The sequence below is a fragment of the Aspergillus flavus genome, chromosome 5 (genome assembly GCF_009017415.1).
Source record: "Aspergillus flavus chromosome 5, complete sequence".
NCBI classification, from domain to species: Eukaryota; Fungi; Ascomycota; class Eurotiomycetes; order Eurotiales; family Aspergillaceae; genus Aspergillus; species Aspergillus flavus.
In genome coordinates this window covers 797486-820103 of record NC_092408.1, presented here as the reverse complement: position 1 = coordinate 820103, position 22618 = coordinate 797486, and the positions used below count along the sequence as shown (strand labels likewise).

At 50.2% G+C, this 22618-nt stretch overlaps 9 protein-coding genes across 9 annotated transcripts; 3 read left to right on the top strand and 6 right to left on the bottom strand.

Moving 5' to 3' along the window:
- Window positions 1-347: 347 nt before the first annotated feature.
- F9C07_2284484 (glutaminyl-tRNA synthetase) lies at window positions 348-3103 on the bottom strand. The gene is made up of 5 exons (XM_041293603.2): window positions 2509-3103; window positions 2058-2448; window positions 1870-1997; window positions 977-1812; window positions 348-908 (listed from the first exon to the last, which is right to left on the bottom strand). Exons 1-5 carry the CDS (start codon window positions 2957-2959, stop codon window positions 819-821), a joined length of 1896 nt encoding a protein of 631 aa, XP_041147273.1. The 5' UTR covers window positions 2960-3103; the 3' UTR covers window positions 348-818.
- Window positions 3104-3401: 298 nt separating this feature from the next.
- Window positions 3402-5185, bottom strand: F9C07_6675 (putative AMP-binding enzyme; the record flags this gene model as incomplete). Its single annotated transcript, XM_071511494.1, has 4 exons — window positions 3402-4301; window positions 4358-4494; window positions 4544-4808; window positions 4871-5185. 4 exons carry the CDS (start codon window positions 5183-5185, stop codon window positions 3402-3404), a joined length of 1617 nt encoding a protein of 538 aa, XP_071364274.1.
- A 347-nt stretch (window positions 5186-5532) lies between these two features.
- Window positions 5533-6789, bottom strand: F9C07_6676 (uncharacterized protein; the record flags this gene model as incomplete). The annotated part of the gene is made up of 4 exons (XM_041293602.2): window positions 5533-5825; window positions 5886-5959; window positions 6026-6482; window positions 6564-6789. The coding sequence occupies 4 exons, from the start codon at window positions 6787-6789 to the stop codon at window positions 5533-5535; spliced, it is 1050 nt and encodes a 349-aa protein (XP_041147272.2).
- Window positions 6790-7842: 1053 nt separating this feature from the next.
- Window positions 7843-9283, bottom strand: F9C07_6677 (putative dimethylallyl tryptophan synthase; the record flags this gene model as incomplete). Its single annotated transcript, XM_071511495.1, has 2 exons — window positions 7843-9132; window positions 9194-9283. The coding sequence occupies 2 exons, from the start codon at window positions 9281-9283 to the stop codon at window positions 7843-7845; spliced, it is 1380 nt and encodes a 459-aa protein (XP_071364273.1).
- Window positions 9284-9452: 169 nt separating this feature from the next.
- Window positions 9453-11220, top strand: F9C07_6678 (putative cytochrome P450; the record flags this gene model as incomplete). Its single annotated transcript, XM_041293595.1, has 4 exons — window positions 9453-10584; window positions 10666-10886; window positions 10955-10997; window positions 11063-11220. 4 exons carry the CDS (start codon window positions 9453-9455, stop codon window positions 11218-11220), a joined length of 1554 nt encoding a protein of 517 aa, XP_041147270.1.
- Window positions 11221-14395: 3175 nt separating this feature from the next.
- Window positions 14396-15914, top strand: F9C07_2284479 (putative toxin biosynthesis protein; the record flags this gene model as incomplete). The annotated part of the gene is made up of 3 exons (XM_041293593.2): window positions 14396-14858; window positions 14933-15041; window positions 15095-15914. The coding sequence occupies exons 1-3, from the start codon at window positions 14519-14521 to the stop codon at window positions 15912-15914; spliced, it is 1269 nt and encodes a 422-aa protein (XP_041147268.1). The 5' UTR covers window positions 14396-14518.
- A 494-nt stretch (window positions 15915-16408) lies between these two features.
- F9C07_6681 (putative D-lactate dehydrogenase) lies at window positions 16409-17993 on the top strand (the record flags this gene model as incomplete). Its single annotated transcript, XM_041293592.2, has 3 exons — window positions 16409-16464; window positions 16528-17185; window positions 17241-17993. The coding sequence occupies 3 exons, from the start codon at window positions 16409-16411 to the stop codon at window positions 17991-17993; spliced, it is 1467 nt and encodes a 488-aa protein (XP_041147267.2).
- Window positions 17994-18524: 531 nt separating this feature from the next.
- On the bottom strand, window positions 18525-20470 carry F9C07_2233719 (ESCRT-I component; the record flags this gene model as incomplete). Its single annotated transcript, XM_041286704.2, has 4 exons — window positions 18525-19901; window positions 19959-20197; window positions 20253-20361; window positions 20417-20470. The coding sequence occupies 4 exons, from the start codon at window positions 20468-20470 to the stop codon at window positions 18525-18527; spliced, it is 1779 nt and encodes a 592-aa protein (XP_041147266.2).
- A 346-nt stretch (window positions 20471-20816) lies between these two features.
- On the bottom strand, window positions 20817-21997 carry F9C07_6683 (mating-type alpha-pheromone receptor PreB; the record flags this gene model as incomplete). Its single annotated transcript, XM_071511497.1, has 2 exons — window positions 20817-21181; window positions 21238-21997. The coding sequence occupies 2 exons, from the start codon at window positions 21995-21997 to the stop codon at window positions 20817-20819; spliced, it is 1125 nt and encodes a 374-aa protein (XP_071364272.1).
- Between the last annotated feature and the right edge of the window lie 621 nt (window positions 21998-22618).

The following is a 22618-nucleotide window of genomic DNA, read 5'->3' as shown; positions in this document are numbered from 1 at the left end:
GAGCTGGGATTTAGGTTGTAGGTTTAGAGCTGATGTTCGCACCGCTGTGAGCTGACTCTCCGTCTGGGGAACATCATTTAGCTTGAATACATCGATGATGATGTTACATACAACATTGACTTCAATCACCCACCTTGCTTTTCCACGAGCACGAAATCATCGTTGTCCATGGTTGTCGTCAAGATACTGGACTGTTGCTGTATGGCAGATTAATGCTCTTAAGATGAGCAGGCAGACGTGGGGTGGGACAGCTTCCGCAGCCTAGCCAACACGAGCCGTGACCATCTCTCTCCAAGCGTGACTGGATTTACCTATTTTCCTCAATATAGTTGTTTAGGCTTAGCCTACTTTTGCTATTTATTCAACAAGTCTAAGTATTTGTTGAGGGTGAGTAACTTAAGAGTCAAATATGGTTCATAAATGTACTATGCCCATTTACGTCAGAATCATTCTGGCTCCAAATTGCGACAAATCAATAACGTTGCCTCCTTTTGATATATCAAATATCGCGGATCATGTTCGGCTATCTATAACCCTGACAAGTGTGCTGAGAGTAGTATACAGTACTCTCTGTTCTAAGCTCCAGTTCCCCATGTTACGTGTCGCCCGCTGCGTTCATTCAGCCGCTTCCATTCAGACCGACTTGACCAGGCTCAGGTGATGCTCTCGATATCTATCTGTACGGAGATGCTTTAGTGAGGGAGGGCGTTGGTTGAGTCACAAAGTCGTGGATATCAGGATGTCTTGTCGTTGTCTCTAATCTCATACTTCGTCTTGTTTCAGGTCTCCTGAGAAAAGGTAACATAATACTGCTTCGTTTAGCTCGCGGCTTCCTTCTTGGCATCTTCCTTGAGCGCCACGATCCGGTTAAGCACAACTGAGTCTTCAGTACTATCCGAGTCCATCGCCTATGTAGTAGTAAGATATTAGCAACTAGTTTCTGCGCGGGTATATGAAAAGGAATCGATGAGCTTACAAAGTATGCAACGCGCATGGCTTGGAACCGGACACCTTCTGGCCCAGACTGAGTCTTTTCGCCCTCAGCCTGCGGCCAAGGAGCACGACGGCGAACCTCGTCAAATCCAGAGTTTACAAGGGCCTCAGAGTAAACCGTCTCACTGTCGGGATTGATGTCGTTGAGGAATCCACCTTCCGCGGCCATGGGGTTTTCGGACTTGAAGAGCGGGTTATGAATCCGAACGGTGACCTTGCGAGAGCCTTCCGGAACCCACTGGATATATGCTTTCGGCTTCGGGGCGTCTTTTACCAAGACGGCTTGAATCTCTGTTACCTTGCCGGTAGCCGGGTCCTTGGAGAAAGAAACTGCCTTGATAGGATGGGGCACCTGGAGCAGACCGACGGTCTGACCTGGCGACAGGCGGAAGAAATCCTTGGAAGAAACTTCCCGGAAATCGGACTGGTCGATATAAACAGTCGACGTCATCTTCAACTTATAGGAGCCAAACTCAGGCTGCTTTGGCGAAAATGGTAATACTAGCTCTTGTCCGTCTAGATCGCCGAGGTCTTGAATCACGACGCGAACAGGGTCTAGGACTAACATGAGGCGAGGGACCGATGTTTCGAGATAACGGCGAACCGACTGTTCGAATCGTGTGATCTGGATGGTGCTGAGTGACGTGGTCACACCTAGCTCGTTGATGAAAGAAAGGATAGCACCAGGAGGTACACCTCGCCGGCGAATACCAATCAAGGTATAAAGACGAGGATCATCCCAGCCGCGCACATGGCCCTTTTCAACAAGTTCTCTCAGAACTCGTTTACTCATGACAGTACCGCTAACATTCAAACGGCCTAAAAATTTGCGTAAGCAGGAGCTTGGCGGGGTCAATTACAGTAACAAAGACCCACCATATTCGCGCTGCATAGGCTCATAAACACCAAGCGTTTTGTTCAGCCATTCGTAGCTCTCACGGGCAGTAACAAACTCTGTTGTGCAAAGACTGTGGGTGATCCCTTCGAAACTATCGCAGAGACAGCTGTATCCAGAGTTAGTAACCATAAATCTCAAGGACCTTCATGCCAGAAAAAGCACTCACTGAGCGAAGTCGTAGGATGGATAGATACACCACTTCGTGCCAGTACGGATATGGGGGGTACGGTTCTTAGGGATACGGTAGGCGACAATATCCCACATTTGGGGGTTTCCGCTCGTGAGGAGCTCCTGGCGCATCCGCAAAAAGGCTGTCTGAGGCTCGTATTTCCCATCACGCATATCACGGAATTTGGTAAGGTTGGTTTCCACATCCTGAGAGGCATGGGCGCAGTGGAACCGTGGCGATTTGCCATCTTCACCTCCACGTTGCAATTTAAGATCAGCCTCACCGCAGTGACAGACGTAGGCATTGCCCTGCTGAATCAACTTCTCGGCAAGGTCATATAAGCGCTGGAAGTTGTCACTCGAGTAGGTAACCTCATGAGGAGTAAATCCTGGGAGAAGTAAACCAATTAGCGGAGCGTACTAAATCCAACTCATGCGGGACACCATACCAAGCCAGCGAACTATATCTTCGATCGCATGGAAGTACTTCTCCTCCTCGGCATCCGGGTTCGTGTCGTCGAAGCGAAGCATAGTCACACCGCCGTGGTACCGCGCAAAGCCGAAGTTAATCGCAATGGCCTTAGCGTGGCCGAGATGGAGGTAGCCATTGGGCTCGGGAGGAAATCTGGTTCTGACGTTTGGCGAAGGTCTCAAGTTGTAGACTTCAGCGAGGAAGCCCTGCTTGAACATAGCATCCGGATCGAGGGTGGGTTCGGCCGATTTAGGAGGTGCAGCAGCCTTTGTCTCTGGCTTGCTTGGCTGGTTCTCTTTCGCAGCCGCCTTGGAGGCCTTCTTGGCTCGCTTTTGCATTCGTTTCTTGAGCTCGCCCTTAGACACCATCTCGCCTGTCTCCGGGTCGAGCTGGAGCTTGGCAACTCCCTCTGCGACGGCGTCGGCCATTGTAGCTATCTTTGCAGGCTTTGCAAATACTGATCAGTGGTGGAGGATCGCAGATGGGAAGTTTTGTTGCGAAATCCCGCCGATGTGTGTCATAGCATCGGAACCCCGCCATGCTTGGTTTTTCCGGACCGCGAGGGGCATGTGTCACGTGGTCGATCAGAGGTCCGTAGCGGCTGAGTAAGCATTCTCTTCTATGAACCCTAACAATAGATAAGAGAATTATACTCCGTACCCTGGCAGTATATGTTCAGAGCAGTAAGAATAGTTTAAGTGGGTCAAGCACTCTATGAGGGAACCATTTTGTACTCAACTGAATCTTCATGAGGTACTGCCTTTCCGGTAAAATAGTACTGGATATCCGCAGCGGCATCTACAGGAGACACTACTATTTGAAGAACATTGCTCACTAACTTCTTCAGAATATAATAACATGTACTTCCCCTTAAGCAAACAAAGATGCGATCTCTCTTTCATAGAGAGCCAAGGTCTGCAACCTCGCCACACTCCCTTTAACCGTCAAGATGAATGGCTTGTCCTTCGTGGCGAAGATCAACCGCTCCGAAGAGAGCTTCACACAGTCATGACAATGTGCATTGACCTTCTCAATATAGGGCTTTAGACTTTCCCTCAAAGCCTCATTGTTCAACTCCACCCCAGGGTTCAAGTCTACCAGAAGAACCGGTGAGATCTGCCCATGTCCTCCGATTATCGCCGACTTCACGCTAGGATGAGCGATGATCTCTGGTTCCAGAAGCGAAGCATGTAGTCCGTCACCATGGGCTAGATATACATAGTCATCGCTGCGGCCGATAATCTTCCATAGCCCTTTGTGCACCGGATGTTCGATCCATAGATCATCTGTTCCGAAGGATTCTCGATCTGGATAGACTTGGAAGATCTGCTGCATTGCGCATTCGGGACGACGTACAAATACGAGCTCATGCAGGTCGTTCATGCGGTGTTGGAATTCTGCCCCGGAATGCTTCTGGAAAGAGAGGTAATCCCATGCATCCTTGTTCTGATGGATAGTTGTAAAGTACCCGCCTGCTTCGGTGCTGCCGACACAGGGGACAACTTGAGTGTAAGGTGCAAGTAAATTTCCTGATTTAGCTGAGAGGGGAGCTCCAGCATAGTGGATGTATTTTAGCTCGCGTAGCGCTTCAATACCTTCAGGAAGGAGGCAGAGTTGGTCAATTAGAGCGGGCATGAGAAGTGCACCGTCTATCCGGCCGTAGCGGAAAATGTCGATAAGTAGTTTGGGAGTGGGAGGAGCTGGAGGCCCAATAACGGATGTCATATTCACGAACCCAGTCATGGCAAGACTCATCAACATGCCAACGAACTATGTTAGTCAGTATGTACTCAGGATCAATAAAAGCATTGAGATTTAGCACATACATGGAGCGAGGGCAAGGGGGTGTACCACCTTCGCTGGGCATATTGATGAATATGAGTTTCTTCAATGTCCGGCAAAGAGGCCGCGATATCGGCACCAGCCATCATTCGATGTGTATAGGTGATTGGCTTGGGGTTTCCTGAGAACGAGTTAGTGTATGATCCTAATCTATCAAATAATTAATATACCTGTTGTGCCCGAGGTGTGAAACACCAGCCAGGGATCGTCTTTCCCCTCATCCCATGTCTTACCATAAAGAACTGGTAATGCTGCATCATCACGAAGAAACTCCTCAACTCCTGGTACCGTGATACATTCAATATGCGGTGCCTTTTGTAGAATAGCATCTACAGGACCAGCCATTTCCACGGGCCTGAGATACAATTTACAATTCTTCTTTTCCAGAATACGCAGCTGAGCCTCCGGCGTGATGAGTGGCGAAGGAAGAATCATCTAGATCTTGATCAGCTTATCTAGCATTTCTTGGGGTCTTTTAGTGACGGTTAATAACAGACCACTTTCTGCAGCTTCGCCACAGCTACTGCAAGAATCGCATACCGCAGGTCCTTGGGACCAGCATATGCAAAACATTGAAAGGGGTCAGAGGCCGCTGGAAGAGCCTGGCTTAGCCACTTAGCTGCATGGTTCGCGGCGTTGTTCAGCTGCTGGAAGGTAATATCCCGGTACCCCGCGGAAAGATCCTGGTCGTTGATGGGAAGCGATATCCAGGGATTAGTGTTAGTGCCGTCTTGGGCTCGGTTCTCGATGACAGTGGCTAAGATACGTTTGCCGTGGGTAACACCAGGCAGTGGAAAAGTAGCAGAGACCATGTCTCTACGTAGATATTCTTGTAAGAGTATGGATAGTCAGGGAAATCATTCAGTGGGGAGATAGGGAACAGGGATGGGGGCGAAAGAGGGGGAGCGTCTTTGTTCTTATATAGTGCAGTGGACCCGTTGGAAAGCCAAATAGAATAATATTAATCAAAGCTGAGAATTAATTCCGAACCATTCCGGAGTTGCAACTGTACATGTTGTTTTGTGTTTACTGTCGTTCTTTATTCATGCATTGCCCTAATCCCAGGTTTGTGATTACTCCCGCAATCCGACCAAGAATTAATATTTACAACCAAAAACAGCACACATATATACATATCACATATTCCCACAGGAAGCATTTACCTATTTACTACCGGCCGCTGTAGGCCTTGGATACTTGCCCGGTTCAGATCTCTATCAAACGATTTGAGCGGGATATGTCCTTGCTTTGCGTAGAAGTTCATCTCATACCCTTTCCCATCCTCTATAGTGAAAGTTCTCTCAACTGTCACGCCACTTTCGTGAGTTGTCTTGAACTGTTTAAACCACCCAGGTAGTTTTCGCAGTAGTGGACGCAGGCGCATGGTGCACGCAGCGGCCATATACATGCCGCTTTCAACTATTGTCCAACTCATCAACTCAACATCCGCCCCTAGACAAGACAATACAATGAGCTTAAATATTATTTAAAATCAAGAGGAGTTATACATACACGTAGGATCTGTGGTAGACTGTTCTTGCGACGTGAAGAAGGAAGCGGTTCGGAAGCAGGACGCAATCAAGCCTCTGGAATCCGCATTAGGGCAAGGAGAATTATACCACCAAGTTTCATCTTCCGAAGGATGTACTCACATGCTCCCAGAGAGAAAGACAAATGAAATAGCCACTCTCTTGGCGATTGATGCCTGAAGATTCCAGACCGTGTGCGCGGGGAGTACCATAATGGCAACGTCGCCGACTATATTTAAAATCCCGCTCAACTTGAAGAACAGGAAGAGATCGATGCATGTTCCGTCGCCCGTACGATCCCAGAAATATGCGAGTGGCCTGCATTCCATGGCACCGGCAATTGTCTGTGAGATGAGGAAGAGGACCATGTATACCATCAGAAGAACGGTGCATTTTCGAGCAACACCTGGCGTAAAGATAGTATAGAGTAGGACCAAGACCGAGAGTCGCGAGAAGCAGTTGGAGTATGCCGAGACCCAGCTGAGCGAGTAGAGTAGTTTCCCTCGTATAATTACGATATTCGGGTCTTTAACCATTAGTGCCTTAACATGGCGACCGGCACCGCCATGGGTGACTGCGACTGAATAGTCCATTTTTATCAGCAAAAGGGACCTATGGGGGAAAGCATGGAGCAACAATACAACAAGGGTTCAAAACTTACGATAGCCACAAATACAGGATGCTAAGGACAGGAGATATGCCGGGAGCAGCAGGATATCTTCGAGGCCAGTCTTCACATTCGGCAGACTGCGGACATAAAGACGAAGAGCCAACAGTATGGTTGTAACCACCAAGATGACCGACGACGCTGCGACGAGTCGATTCGAGACATCTTCTTCTAGATACTGGGACGAGATTTGTTCTCTTGGTAATGATGTGCCAGGCATGATGTCATCAGAGTCCTCTCAACACCCACTTCTGAGGGAGAAGAAATATACAGTGTAACTATACATAGGAGCTCCTTCCATTGAAAAAGAGAAGAATAGAAGACAAGTCGGTCAGCTTGGTCCAGGATAGGCATAATAATGATTATGCAGCTGTCGACATTTGCCGCACACTCCAAAGCCAAGCGCTTACATGCATGTTCACAGCCCCATACTATCAGGGATTAGGGCCGTCACATCAACGCAAAGCATGGGCTGTGTATGCATGGTACCGTCCCATCTTAGTTACTCCAAGGCACAAACATGTAGCTGCAATGCAATGAAGGCAATATTCCTTGTTTGAAGCATGATGTGAGGGGTTAGCTACATACACCAACGCACGGGGAAACTGTATTGGGAAAATGTCTCTGCAATATGGCGCTATGTCGATCCTAATCAGCAGTAATTGGAGGCCGTACTATTTTGCCGGCAGAGGGGTAAGTGAGCGCTGAATTGCATATCAAAACCGCGCTAGTATGATCCTCGTATTGACTATCGATCTATGAGGTTAATACTCTAGTCAGCAATGGGTCGTTGGAAGCTTCTTGATCCTCATTCCTTGACACAAACTGTTACCTCTGTATGTACTAGTATTGCTCTGTACAACCTGGTCGCAATTAATAAAACTGCCTGCTATGACTGTGGTATCCTGGCTAACACATTTGCCAACAGGCAGGCCTGATGGCTGGATATTCTCCACTCGAATGCCTAATCTGCAGCCACTTTGGGGGCCAAATGACCTTTGCAGAAATGCCCACGAGGTAGAACGAGGATACCCTGTACTCAAATGAGCCTGCAACGATCGCTTTGCGCACTGAGCTCAGCCAGCCCTACGAGTTACAAGCATGAGGATGCATCCCGTGCCACGGACAAGCCCTGGACGTTGCTTCCTGGTACAGGCTACCATACTGTAGTAATTTTCCTGACCACTATTCCGGGTCTATTTGCATTAATCAAAATAAATTAGAGTAATATAAAATATATCACGTAAAATCTCACGTTAGAAAATTGGCACTTCTAGATTGTTTCCGCCCCTTGACCCTCCCAGCGACCAGGGTGGTAGATTTCCGCCGAAAGATAAGACGTTAAGCTGAGTTGACCTCGCTTGAATGCACAGGCAATGTAAGTCTGGACTCCACACCCCTGGTCTAACGAGCGAAACGAGGCGTATTGCTCCAAAGCCTTGAGGAAGCGATCATGGTACGGGGAGTGTCCACCGCGACGTTGCAGAAACTCCACCAGACCCACGGCAATCGCATGATCACTTTGGCCGTAATGGCGTACAGGAATGTATACCTTGGTTTCAGGCTGTTGATTGCCCAGCTTGATATCAAAATTATAGAGCACCCCCGAAGTCTCATGTGATTTCGACGGTAACTCCTGGCTACATGGGAAATCCGCAGGGAGACCAAGGACGAGAGACCATAGCTCCCGCAGTTGCTCCAGGGCACTATCGTCCCAGGACGATACGCTTCCACTCGCGGTCAGTGTATTTTTGACGCTTGCAAAGCTGGTCGAGGAACTCCGAAAGTAAATCTTTAGCTTGGAAGCGGATGGATCCACACAGTCGACCGCGACGCCAATAAGATGAGCGGGAGTGCCAATCTCCTCTTGATGTCGCAGGAAGCCCTGCAGCCAGGGATAAGCCGACAAATCGGAGAACTGTGGTAGCGTTCGAACGGCGTCGTCGAGAACAGCCAATCGTGACTGATCAGTCTGTTCCGCTTTTACCGGGACTAAATACATTTTGCACATCTGACGGCCATCTCGTCCGAGGTCGAAACCAATGAAAACCGAGGAGGGACTGGACCCATAATTTTCGGCCGCTACCTTGGCGGAAGTGTCCTGGTAAAAAGCACGGGCGAAGTGGGTGAACCATTGCCAATCGGCGGCGGGCAGTTGGCGCCGGAGGTGATCGACAAATGCTATCGGAGCCTGATGGTTATATGGGTCCCATTCCGTCCCTGCCAGAGGGCCGATTGGCTCAAAACTATATCGGATGGTTGGTCGTTCCCCGTCCCAGCTCCAACTGTATTCCAGTGGAGAATAATCATCTGTCATGAAGCTTTTCCACCGAGGCGTCTGGCCTTGGATAGGACGTGCACCTAAGGCAGGTGCAACGCTTTGGGAGACGAAACGGAGGTGTTTTTGTAGCGTGGCAGCCTCATATTCAGCGCCTCCCATGAGCGTCTTCAGTGCAGTTCCCACGGCATTTTCCCAGAACTGCGAATCGACATATGACTCGTCGGCAAAGAACGTTGTGTCCTTCGGCTCTGTGGCAATCGCCGTGGATATGTGGTTCTTCTGGTATGAGATTAGTGGTTGGTTTTGAGTATGTCGGGGACCAAAGAGACATATGATGTACCAGACCGATGTAAGGGCTCAACCGACGGCGAATTTGAAACAGCCTGGTTGAGCTGGAAGCGATGATTCTTCTCCCCCCTAGAACAGGTGCCATAGTTGATCGTAGTGTCTCACAAGAATGAGGATTGCTCTGGAAATATAAATAGAGAGACCAAGACCTCCCAGTCACGTCCAGGATTTAGCCTCGTTCATATCTTCCTGCTATAATACCGATGCTATTGGACACACTGTTCAGATAGCGTCGGTCGTATTTGGCTTGGAAAATGACGGCCGAAACGGGATTTGTCCCCACTGTGTTCTCTCTTCCGTCAGAGAGTGCTTACTCGTGGGTATGGGCTGTGAGTGCTGGGCTTGTGGCGATATTTGTGCTCTATCTTACACAAGGTATTGCTCGTCGCAGATTCGCCTACGCTCATGGCTGTCAAGCACCACCACGGTATGCCCACCGGGACCCGATTCTGGGGCTGGACTCCTTGCGAGACTCCATGCAGGCGAGGAAATCCGACAGGTATTTTCGCAGAGAGCAGCAACTACACCAAGCCTATGGCAATACGTTCATGTCGCTGCTTTTAGGGAGCTGGATGGTGAATACGATTGAGCCAAAGAACCTGGAGGTTCTCTTCTCTACTAAGTTTGCCGATTACGAGGTCGGATTCCGGCGTCGGAATGCCTTTGCCCCTTTGTTTGGCAAGAGTATCTTTCAGAGTGATGGAGCTCGTTGGCAAACATTACGATCACAGCTACAATTATGTTTCTCGCGAGTGCAAACCTCGCAGTTAGGGCTTCTGGAGAGTCACTGCCAGCGTCTCCTGGCGGCTCTCCCTCCTGACAACCAGAAGTTCGACCTGGCCCTTTTTCTCCATCGCTTTGCTGCGGATGTTTCAACAGACTTCCTTTTCGGAGAATCAATCAACTCTCTTGAGAACCCTCAGAATTTGGATAGTGGTGCCTTGAAGGCATTCGCCGACACCCATAGCACCTGCGAGCTTCGATGGCTACTGGGATCTATGTCCTGGATATGGCCTCAGCGTACATTCATGAAAAATGTTCGCTTGACTCACCGCTTCATCCAACGATACGTTGATGCGGCTTTGCAACGTGAAGTCACGCCCCCAGGCAAAGCTTCAGATCAGCAAAACGAGCAGCGAATTCTGTTCATCGACCAACTTCGACAACGAACGCAAGATCCTATCGCACTCCGGGATGAGCTAACGACATTATATTTTGCAGGGACAGACGCCCCTGCGGCTTTACTTATCAACCTGTTCTTTGTGTTCTCCAAGAGGCCAGATGTGTGGGATCGCGTACGCTCTGAGGTCCAGTCGCTGGGAGGGAAAGCTCCCGATCTCCAACAGCTCAAGGGCCTCCGATACGTGCAAGACTGCATCCGGGAATGTAAGACAACAATTTTCTCTTTGTTACGATGGTATCATCAGGAGTCCATTTGACGATTAACTTCTCTACCAAACCACCCAGGCCTTCGCCTCTATCCACCTCAGCCCTCCAACTCCCGTGTTGCTGTACGCGATACCGTTCTCCCTACGGGCGGTGGTCCAGATGGAGGTTCGCCGGTGTTGGTACCGAAAGGCATGATGGTTCACCTTTCAGTGTATGCCCTTCACCACCGAAAGGACCTCTGGGGTGAGGATGCGGATGAGTTCCGTCCAGAACGATGGTCCTATGAAAAACAAACTTGGGTGAGAGACCTTCCGTCCTGATAGCGCTTTTGCAATCTTCTAACTCATGTGCGTTATCATCGGAGTAGAAATATATCCCGTTCCTCGGAGGTCCCCGCAACTGTGTAGGCAGTAAGTTGTCCCCCTATCTCATATGAACACTCAATTTATGATCCAGGAGTAACATATCCTCCTAGTGGACTTCGGTCTAAACGAAGTGGCGTATGCCGTGGTACGAATGGCGCAAAACTTCCAGACCATCACCAGTGTCGATCCAGACGAATGGGTTGAAGGGTCCAGTATCGCGCTGGAGTCGAAAAACGGCGTCAAAGTGGTCATGTGCCGGGATGCATAAGATTGTAATTAACAAGGGTGTAGACAAATATCCCTCCTATAGGAATAGGTGACATGGCGAGTGTGGGCTCAGCAATATGTACCCATGGAAGTGATTGCTACGTAGTGGTTGGACCGATAGGGTAAATTCCACTCCACTGTTGACGCTAATGCAGGATGCATCCACTGGTTTAGTGCTGACATTTCAAGTTATGTTATAGGAATGTTTATTAAACGCCTCCTTCTTCGTGATTTGGCCCCCACGTGCAATGTAGAAAAGTACTGAAGGCTTAAGAGGTATAAATGAAACCATGACGATCAATTCCCTATCCAAGCACTTCGGAGCGACGCGATGCTACCATGCCAACTCATCCTTCCGCGCCGCAGGAGTTAAGGTACTTTTCGGTCCTGATCGTCGGTTAGAGAGTTTCGGAGAAGATTGGCCGTGCCTCTTGGCATTGACTGGACTTTCTTGATTAGCTTGTTACTGGCTTCTTTTTTGGTGGTATTTAATTTAGTGGTTTTGCGTTTCTGCCTGCATGTTTCACGAGGTAAGCCGTTGATTACACCATAGAGATTGAAATGGGAAAGTCATTCGATTTCCATACTTCACTGGTGCTGCAGCAATGGAGTCTGCTGAATGAATTGCTTCGCGGTGCTGCCGACGATCTGGTCCTCAATGGCACCGGACTAGATATTCCTCATGTGGTTTATATTGCCAGGTAAAAAATCCAGGCTTCACCGTTCACTGTGCTGTACTCTAATCTATCCCAAACCCTATAAGGTATGCAGGCAATGTGAGTATAGATCCTGCTTCTTACGAATCAATCAATCAAAGCCAGGCTGCCATTGCCAAGAGCCTTTCCAAAGGCGATGTTATCTACGGTATACCTCGATCTACCTATTGGAAACCCATGAAGAACGAAAATCTAACTAGCTGATCCAGGAGTGAATACTGGATTTGGAGGCTCTGCGGATATCCGCGCAAACGACGTCTTAGCACTCCAGCGCGTCTTAACCCGCGAGCTGAGCTATGGCGTCTTACCCCCGGGTGCGCGTGATCCTCGCCCTCCGTCCGACCGCCAGAAGTCCGCATATCAGGCGTTTGACCTGAGTCTCGAACATGCAGCCGAGTCTCAGCACCTGCCCCTTCCCTGGGTGCGCGCTGCGGTCTTACTGCGTCTGAACTCGCTGGTCAAAGGCCATTCGGGCGTGAGGCCTGTTATCGTGGACCGTCTACGGGATCTTCTAGTGAAGAATATTATCCCTATGGTTCCCATGCGTGGGAGTATCTCAGCCTCTGGGGATTTGAGTCCTATCGCTTATATCAGCGGCGTACTTCAGGGAAAGCCCACAATTCGGGTTTTCCGTCCAGGCATTGGACGAGATGTATATGCTGACGAGGCTCTTGCGGAGGCGGGTGTAGCGCCGATATCCTTGACGGCAAAAGAGGGTCTGGCTATTGTCAATGGGACGGCAATGTCGGCGGCTTGCGCCACCCTCGTGCTGCACGACACACATCAGCTGGCCATGTTAAGTCAGATCCTGACAGCAATGACAGTGGAAGCACTACTGGGCTCACCGGAGAGTTTCGACCCCTTCTTCGCCGAGGTGCGTCCGCATCCAGGACAGATCGAGAGCTCACGAAACATCCGTGTGTTCCTGCGTGGGTCTCGCCTCGCACTACAGAAGGACGGCAAGGACGGTTCGCTCCGCCAGGATCGATATTCAATCCGCACCGCGGCGCAATGGATTGGCCCCGTGCTCGAAGACTTGCTATTAGCACACCAGCAAATCAGCATCGAGTGCAACTCAGCCACAGATAACCCCCTCGTTAACGGCGACGGACAGTTCCTGCATGGAGGTAATTTCCAGGCCAAGGCCGTCATATCTTCCATGGAGAAGAGTCGCCAGGCCATCCAAGCGATCGGTCGCATGCTTTTCACACAGTGCCAGGAGATGATCAATCCCGCGACCAGCTGGGGTCTGCCGCCGAACTTGGTTGCGGATGAACCCAGTCAATCGGGTATCTTCAAGGCCATTGACATTTACATCTCGGCCTTGACCTCCGAGTTGGGGTTCCTAGCGGGTCCCGTTAATCATGTGTACAATGCTGAGTTGGGTAACCAGTCATTGAACTCACTGGCTCTGATCTCTGGTCGATACACTGCGACAGCCGTGAGGGTGCTTACGGAGCTTGTGGCGGCGCATCTCCTCTCCGCATGTCAGGCACTAGATCTTCGTGCCATGCAGTTACAATTTTTAGACGGAGTCAAGACCGAGTTCTTCGCCCGGGTTGTCTCAATGGTGGAAAAGCAGAGCCCAAACACCACAGACGCCAGCAAGAACCTCCCAGCCACACTATGGGCCCATCTCCAGAAAGGACTAGAACAGACCGTCTCAATGGACAGTATAGACCGGTTCCCTCACATAGTCAAGACCATGCGCGTGCCCATCTTGGATTGTTTGCCCTTTCAAAATGTCGTTCTTCAAGAAATGCAGTCGTTCATTGACCAGCTCGGTCCCTGGCTCCACGAAGCTTGGTGTACCAACCGGGAGGCCTATTTGGTTCATGGCGATGCTAGCCCCGTGTTGGGAGACGGGTCTAAGAAGATGTATCACTTCGTTCGGAAGACTCTTGGGGTGCCGATGTTGTGTACAAAGAGGATATTGACGCCCACTGCGGAGGCCATGGCTGCTGGGCAGGTGGAGGAGGCGCCTACGGTGGGCGGATACACAAGTCTTATCTATCGGGCAATTCAACGAGGTGAATTTTTGCCGGTTATTCAGGAGCTGCTGGAGGAGTGTTTAGCGAAGGAAGAGCTGGAGCGATAGTCTCATTCTATATTTTGTCAAATCCGCGCCGTATCAACATAGACTATATGTTAAGACGAAGACAAATAGATAACATTTTCCAATCAATAGAGGAGTCATAATATTACATAGTAAATATCATCATCATCGTTATTATCCATTAAAAAAGCGAGCATGAACTGATATTATCTTTCTTACATAGAGTGACAGAGTGAATAGGGCAAACGAGTCACATGCCCGGATAGGAAGTGTAATAAACTCGAAGGAAACAATACCGTAAGAAAACAGGAGCTCCAACATCCCCGCATACTCAAATATACATCCCAGTCAAGCACTAAAAAGTACTGATACCCCCGAGGTCTTACTTAGTCTTGGCACGTGCCGTGCTCACTTGGTTCATGATTATACTACTTCTACCCTTCCCATCTTCTCGTATCTCCATTGTGCTCTATCCCAGCTCCTACACATAACCTAAAGGAAGGATACAGCCACCCAACCTCCCCACAATGTCCTTCCCCTTCCGAATAATCGAACATACCATCCCAGGCCAACACATCCGCGAATCCCCCCGTAGCATCAGAGGCCGTCAAGAGACGCCCATTAAAATCGCCATAAAACAATACATCCCCAACGATGCCGACAGGCTAGACCCCACTCCCGACAATGCAATTACCATAATCGGGGTACCCGGAAACGGGTCCCCGAAAGAAATCTACGAGCCTTTATGGGAAGACCTCTACAGGCAGCTGAAGAAGCTCTCTGTGCCGGTGCGTGGGATTTGGGTGGCGGATACGTCGAACCAGGGTGCTAGTGCTGTCTTGAATGAAGAGGTTCAGGGGGATCAGAGTATGTAACGTATTTGGATTTGTGCTTTGGGATGAGGGGATTTGGCTAATTGGGTCGGCTTTTCTTTTTTTTAGCTAATTGGTATGATCATTCGCGCGATCTGTTGCATATGGTTAATCATTTTCGGGATGAAATGCCGAGGCCGATTATTGGGGTTGGGCATAGTATGGGTTGTGCTCAATTGTAAGTCAATTCCTGAAGCCAGTCGTATAGTAATGCTAACCAACATGATACAGGGTCAATCTTTCAATCATCCACCCACGTCTACTATCAACCCTGGTCCTGATCGAACCAGTCATCCTGGAAGTAGCCTTCGGCGGCCCCAACCCAGCCATGATGGCCAGTCGCCGAAGGGACCTGTGGGAATCACCCGAAAAAGCCGTCGCCTCTCTCACCAAAGGCCTAGCAAAATGGGATCCCCGAGCTCGAGACCGCTATCTCCGCCACGCACTCCGCCCGGTGCCAACCCGACTCTACAACCCAGCTACAGACCCCAAAGTACCCCCGACAGCAGTAACACTCACAACAACCAAGCACCAAGAATCCTGGAACTTCTTCACGCCGAACCTCGAACGCGAGGAACTCGACCGTCTTCTCCTACCAGACTGGGACGTAGAGAAAGAGCGACCGTATTTGTTTTCCAGGCCGGAATGTTGGTCCGCCATGCGGAATCTGCCGTACGTGCGGCCCAGTGTGCTCTGGGTGTTTGGTGGGAAGAGCTTTCTCTCTCTCCCGGATGCGCAGGAGTCGAAGATGCGGACTACGGGGACGGGGACTGGGGGGAGTGGTGGGGTGGCTAAGGGGATGGTTGAGAAGGCTGTGCTGCCGAAGGGGGGGCATACGCTTGTGTTTGAGCAGGTGGATTGGTGTGCTGAGAGGGTTGCGGATTGGACGCAGCGGTGGTTCCGGGGTTGGCTGGAGGATGAGAAGTTTTGGGAAGAGTATCAGAGTCGGGGTTCTGATAAGGAAGGGGTGAGGATGTCGGAGGAGGCGTTTCAGATTGCACAGATGCCTGTGGGGACGAAGAGGGGAGAGAAGCCGAAGGCGAAGTTGTGATGTTGGTTAACAGATGATACTATCATATAGGACTGTGTAAAGGAAAGACTTGAGTGTTTGAGGGATCGTGTTAGTGCTCATATCCTCGTGAAGATGAAGAGTTTCATAAAACTTAAATATACTAGAATTCAGGTGATTTTCGATTGGTCCTTTGGCTAGAAGACTGATCAGTTTACCATATAGCTGTAATTCTAGGGAGAAAGTTAGGAACGTCTGCCAATAAAAATCCACTTTAAAAGAGCATCTTCTTATATGGGAGTCAACTCACAGACACGGCTCATTCTGACAAACCGTTGGCTCTCCAGGGCTCAGACAACGCCTGACCTCCCGAATCCTCTGGGTGCCTAAGGCCCCCCACTGACCGAGAACCAACCGGGATAAAGCTATGGGACCACCCAACACATTTAGTCGTGGGGATAAGACGGAGACAACCACGTAGACCAAGGGAAATGGCGAGCTGGTAAGCACTAGCCATTGGCGATACGAGCGCGCGGATGGCGCAAAGCTTGGGGTATCCGGAATATTGCTTGGCAAGTGGACACGGCCCAAGGTAAAAGGAATGCGCTCTCTTGGGATATATAGATAAACTACCTCCTCTGTCTTGGTTGTCTAGCCCCAAATTAAGAGATCTGAATGCGAAAGAAACCATGGCAGACTCCCAGCTTGTTAGTCTGGAGGCCTTTCTCCTGGCTCATCCAAGTATTAAATACACAGCACCCTCGTCATCAGAGTTCTCCGCCGTGTGTAAGGTATGGAATATGGCCCGTCCAGACACCCCGCTTGCCGTTGTCCATCCCCAGAGCGCAGAGGATGTGAGCGTTTTGGTGCAATTCGCCAAGGCCAACGGACTCAAATTCACCATCCGCGTCGGCGGCCACAACATGGAAGGCCGGGCCATTGTAGATGGCACCCTCGTAATCGATCTTCGGGCGCTTACGGGGGTCAGGATAGCTGAAGATCGCCAATCGGCTACAGTAGAAGGAGGAATTCTTCAAGGAGAGCTCGGCACAAAATTGTGGGCCGAAGGACTTGCCACGCCCACGGGGTCAATACCCGGCGTTGGCTACGTCGGGTGGGCAATGTATGGAGGATATGGACCCTTCTCGTCACACTGGGGACTGGGGGTTGATCAGATTCTTGGTGCAATGATTGTGAATCATGATGGGGAGATTATTGAGGCGGACAAGAAGCTCTTGAAGGGCATTCGTGGGGCGGGAGGGGTGTTCGGTGTTATTGTTGATCTGACTATCAAGGTGTATCCACTCAAAAATGTAAGTGGTCATAAATATCACTTTGGTGAATCGATAGGTGCTGAATCTCATCTAGTTTCTGGCTGGTGCAATCCTGTTTGATTCCCAGCATATCAGCAAGACCTTTGCCGATTTTAACACCGGATACCAAAAGTTATTACACAATGGCATCCCGAAACAGCTAACCGTCCAACAAGCAGTATTCAACGCGCCTCCTGGACGCGTCTTCGCTGTTCTTGTCGCCTGGAGTGGTGAAGACATCGAAGAGGGCAAACACTGGAGCACCCAGATCGCAAGCCTGGCATCGCTACTCATGAGCACAGTCGCGGAGACTACAATCCCCGAGTGGTTCACCGGAAATGCAGCCTTGGTCCCGTCCTCTGTATACGGGTCCAGTCGTACACTTAATCTGCACAACGTTACGCCCGAAGTCGCCGAGGCAATCGGACGCAATTTAACGACGCTCCCGTCCGATCCAGGCACCATGATCTCCGTCCATCAGCTAAGAGGTCCCTCTGCGGCGCCGAAAGGCAACTCAGTTTTTGCTACCAGAGAGCCACACTACATGCTCGAGATCCTTGGGTTTGCAGCGGTGGAGGACCGCAAGGGGGAGGCCGAGAAATGGGCGTCTGATATTGCGGAGGCGGTCTCAAAGACCGACCCAGGGAATATTCTTCCCACCACGTATATTTCTCTTTATTTTGCTCCAGATCATGGAGTTGACCCACTGAGTCAGTTCTATGGCTCTCACGCGGAAGAAATCCTTTCGTTGAAAAAGGAATATGACCCTAAGGCCTTCTTCCATTGGACTGTGCCTCAGTTAGAATAATGCTTTCATATGAGGATCCCTCCCCTCGCGGTAGCAAATGGATGATACGTTTCGAGGAATGATGATAGTTGTTTCTTTAGAACAATACATTTATACCAGGTTCGTAAGAGAGGGAACGGCATGTGGTAGGGGCTCATACGAAGAAAGTACCTGGGGAGGTTGGTAAAGCCTCCTGTAGGGCTGGAGTTTCATATTCAAGGAGGATATCCGACGTAAGCTGTGGACTGTTGTCGTTATATTTTTAGACATCAGAAGAAGCCATCAGTAACGACGAGCGTAGCACGGCGATGAACTGATATGTCATTTGCATGCACCTGCGCCGTATGCCCTGAGGTTTGGTTCCTTTGAAACTATTGCAGGTTGATTATGTGTGTCCCCAGTAAGGCGGCAGCGGTCAGAACTGAAAGCTACAGTGGTCGAGATCCAAAAGGAACAGGTACGTATATGTACATGTATATAGTGCGAACTTCTCGTCGACGTTTCTCTACATAATGGTATATAATGAAGATTTAATGGTCGTAACAAGTCATCCTAGATTTGATGTTCCTCAAGACCCATGCCCTTCCCGATCTTTCGTATAAGTGCTCGCTTCAAGAAGGCCTCGCGTGCTAACCCGCGTGTGTGCCGGGACCATGTCTCTACCCCGATCACGCCCTTGACATGAGCCGTTTGTAGGGCGTAGATGGCCTGCTGAATACCGCGTTCTTCTGCTACCAAGTCGTAGAGTTGCTTGCCTACAACTGTTGGCGCAACGAGGACCTCGTCAATCGGAGGAAGACCAGACGGTACTGGATCCGAGCTCGACTGTGCAGCGGATGATGATATGCGACTTTGCGCATCGGCAATGACAGCATCGGCGCGGTGGAGGGACTGTTGCAGGATGGAGGTATTGGACTGGAGGCTTGAATTGAGGGTATTTAGTGATGAGATCTCGCCTTGTAGGGTGGCGATCGCTGCGTGCAAAGAGTCCGACTGTGACAGTAGAGAACGTGCCGCGGATTCAGTTTGCGACACATTCGTCTGCAGCGTCTCGGCCAATACCTTCGACACAGCGTGTAACAGCGCATCCTTTTCTGGGTTGGGGGGAATTGGCGGCGCAGGTCCTGACGCGAATGATGGAAGCTCAACCTCAAAAGGTGAAGTCAAAAGATCAGGAGTTTCGGCCTTGGGCTTCATCGCTGGTTGGGTCGCTGAAGCTGGTCGCTGGAAACTGTGATGAGATGCTTGTTGAGGGGTTTGCGGTTGCGGCATCTGCTGGTATCGGCCATTGGTTTGGTGGTGTGTTGGGTGATGGGGAGAAGCTTGCTGAGGGATGCCAAAGGGTGGCTGTGGCTGAGGTCCACGGGGGAACTGCTGCGGCATTGCGCCAGGTGGCGCTCGGTTGTCAACTTGGGAAGGTAGGTGGCCTTGTGCATAGGCTGGCATTGGATGTGCCATGGAGTGCTGCTGCTGAGGATATCGATGCGGTGGGGTGGGGCCTCCCATAGAGCCACTTTGTTCTGGCGGATACTGCGATGGGAGACCTGTAGGGGTGCTAGTACTCGGACGGGGTCGAGGCGGCCACCGCGGGTCCTGTTCCTTCGGCGGCAGTGGAGGAAGAGGCGATGAAGAGTTATTCTGCGCTGCAGGAATCGGTTGCCGTTGCTCAGCAGAGGCCAATTGTCCAGGCTTCGGAGGCGGGGGAGGTGGCACCTGGGCTGTCGGCGCAGGCGAAGGTACACTCTGGTTCAGTGGGGAGTGAGACGAGGATAATCCGAGTTCTGCAGGGAGTGGAGGTAGAGGAGGTGGTGTTTGTGTTGGCTCGGGTTGTTGTGGGCGTGGTGGTACGTGTTGTCGTTTGTATCGGACAGGTGGCTCCTTTGCAAAAACCTCACGGAGTATAGATACGAGATCTACAAGGGTTGATCTCTTGAAGGAGTGCACTGTCAGTAAATTATCCCACTAAGTCTTGCGAAATCAACGAACCTCCCAGGCCTCCGCCCAATGTGCCAGGTAATGATGATACACCCTGCCCTCCAACGTCACATGTTGGCCAACGCGGACCGCCATATCCTGGGTCGGAGTCACGTAGACAATCGGCGGTTCTCGTGGGTAAGTATTGGGGACCCATAGTGATATGGGAAACTTGTACACAGTGCCGCGAAATGTGACAGGTACCGTGCCGGTGAGTTGCAGTAGGAGAGCCGAGAAACCATTTTCGTATGCTAAACACAGTTAATATCCAAGGATATTCGCCGGGTTATCGGGGATATCACGGACTGTAGACTTCGGTTCGTGGGGACAGGGAGGGATACTGAGCAAGCACGGAGGCCACATCATAGTAGGTGCGATTGGGGTCCTGATACGTCTGTCGGGAATCGTAATGATCCTGCGCTGGGTCAGTACCTTGCATTGGAGGGTGAGACAAAGGGAATGGAGTATACCCGAATCAATACGCTGTATAGCCAGTTGAGCGTCCTCTGCGGCACCGTCGCCATGTCGAAGGAGCTGATAGATGAAGTGCATGGCGATCAAGTTGTGTCATTGAAGTGGGAAGGGAAACTCCGCAGGTCGCATTCCCCCCGCATATTCTTGGCACGAGTGGCAGACCGAACCCCCGTGACATTAAAATTAAATTATTTAGAGTTATCATGACTCCATGTCTTCTACGAACATCAAAGAAACGGCAAAATAACGTATTACAATATTTCAGCTATGCTAGTATTAGATGATGGAGCGCTGGAGCGAAATAGAATGAACACAGTACAAGGAAAATCAGCAGACTCCTCTCCGCATTCCAGACCTCGAATGTTTCGGAACACGACCTGAGTCGCGCCTTCGACTCTAAAGCCTCTGGCAACTATGAACCGACACATCGTGCTCCACAGAGATGCCGTGCCCCTGCTCTGGATCATACTGTCTTTTGACAGAGCTCTGATCCGCATAGCACACCGTGCTTGACTTGTTACTTGGATAGGTCATGGCGACGGCGGTGTCCGTGGATGATGTTTGATTGCTCCTCGTGCCGGTTGAGTCGGTGAGGCGATTCCACAAGGCTCCACGGGACGGAGAATTCTCGGTGGAGGATGAGCGAGTAAGGGAAACACCAGCCCAGATGGAGGATAGCGGGAGAGAGATAGTGACCAGGGTCATAATGTTCGAATTAAGCTCGGGGACCGAGACCGCATATTGAAGAATCGAAAGCAGCGCTAAATCGATTAGTTCACACACACGGCTCATGCTAGTATAGATACAGAGGACATACCTGGAACGGTCAAGGTCTGGCAACCCATGACAAAAATCACTTTCATCGGCCCGAAGTCCCTCACCCCGAGTCTCCTTCGCTGATGGATAGCAAATCCGAGCTTGATAATGAAGATACTGCAGAAGAAGCAGATACTAATGGTGATGACGATATTTGTAGCGCTTTCAAGCCAGACAAGTGACAGTGGGGTATCAGTTTGGACAATTGTCTTGCAGTTTTCAACCATGTATCCTAGACGGAGCCCGACAGGAATAAGGGCAACCAAGATCGACACGCAAAGGAGAACGGTTCGATACCGGCGTCTGAGATTGGCACAGACGACCTGGACCTGGAGCACAAGCGATGTCTCAATGCAGACCAAGAGAAGAGTTGTAAGAACAACCCCGAGAATAGAGTTGGCGTACGCGGAAGTGGGTGCCCTAGAATAATCACTAGAGAAGTATTGGTATGCTTTCACAAAATCGGTTGTGAAGTAGATCATGTGGCAGAGGAGGCGGCCCATGTTTAGCAGCAAAGCACCGCCGTTGAGGAAAAAGACTGAAGAAGCACGCTTGTCGGGCCTAGTCAGAAGCAAAAGAATAATGAAAATAATGACTGAAGCACCGAACTGAGCCCCATAGTTGATGCAGATCTGGATACAATACTGGTAGAAGTCATTCAACGTCATCACGGGTACTTGGAACGGGGTCCCGTCAGCCGCATGGAACGTGAGGTTCTGGGAGTATGGATCGAACTTGGAGTCCATAATGGCCATCGTCATGAGAGGCTCACAGGAGGCAAGGATGTATAGAACAGTTGCGACTGGACGTGGATTGGAAGGCAAAGGAGAATATCCTGTGGGACGTTGTGAAGAGTGTCATATATGAGGAACTGAGGAACAAGTAGTCGAATTTGCTTGAAACTGCTTTAGAGAAACACGTCCAGCTCCTGTATAGGGACTTGAACATGATGGGAGCCACTGTATTGTTTCTCCACGTTGATAGTATTGGTCGCTAAAACAGACCGGATGTTGCACTGTACATGCAACACGTGAAACAGACAATATCTATACGGCTGAAGAGAGACAGAGGGTACAATACTACCTGTCCGGTGTAGTGGAGCTTGTTCTAGACAATGGGTTAGTCATGACGTTGTCGACATATCAGACTAGGCAATAGCCGAGACCAACGTCGGCGCCGTTAAGACAGACAATACTAAGAGAACAATATCAAGACGGGAACCAGCAGTTAAAGATTGGATTGTGGCCCACAACACGCTTCCGGTTCCATGGGAGCTTTTTAAGTTCCTGAAATACCCTTTTGCTTAACAGTAGCCTGAGCATTATTTGCCGTCGATCATTCTAGTGGTGGAATGCGATTGGATTCATAGCTGTCCAGCTTCA

Excerpts from the sequence above, each read along its gene's own strand:
- F9C07_2284484 (XM_041293603.2), bottom strand. The coding sequence starts at position 2,959 with ATGGCCGACGCCGTCGCAGAGGGAGTTGCCAAGCTCCAGCTCGACCCG. Across the intron at positions 1,998-2,057 it reads CCATCCTACGACTTCGCTCA|CTGTCTCTGCGATAGTTTCG; the intron begins GTGAGTGCTTTT and ends CTCTGGATACAG. Across the intron at positions 1,813-1,869 it reads GCCTATGCAGCGCGAATATG|GCCGTTTGAATGTTAGCGGT; the intron begins GTGGGTCTTTGT and ends GCAAATTTTTAG.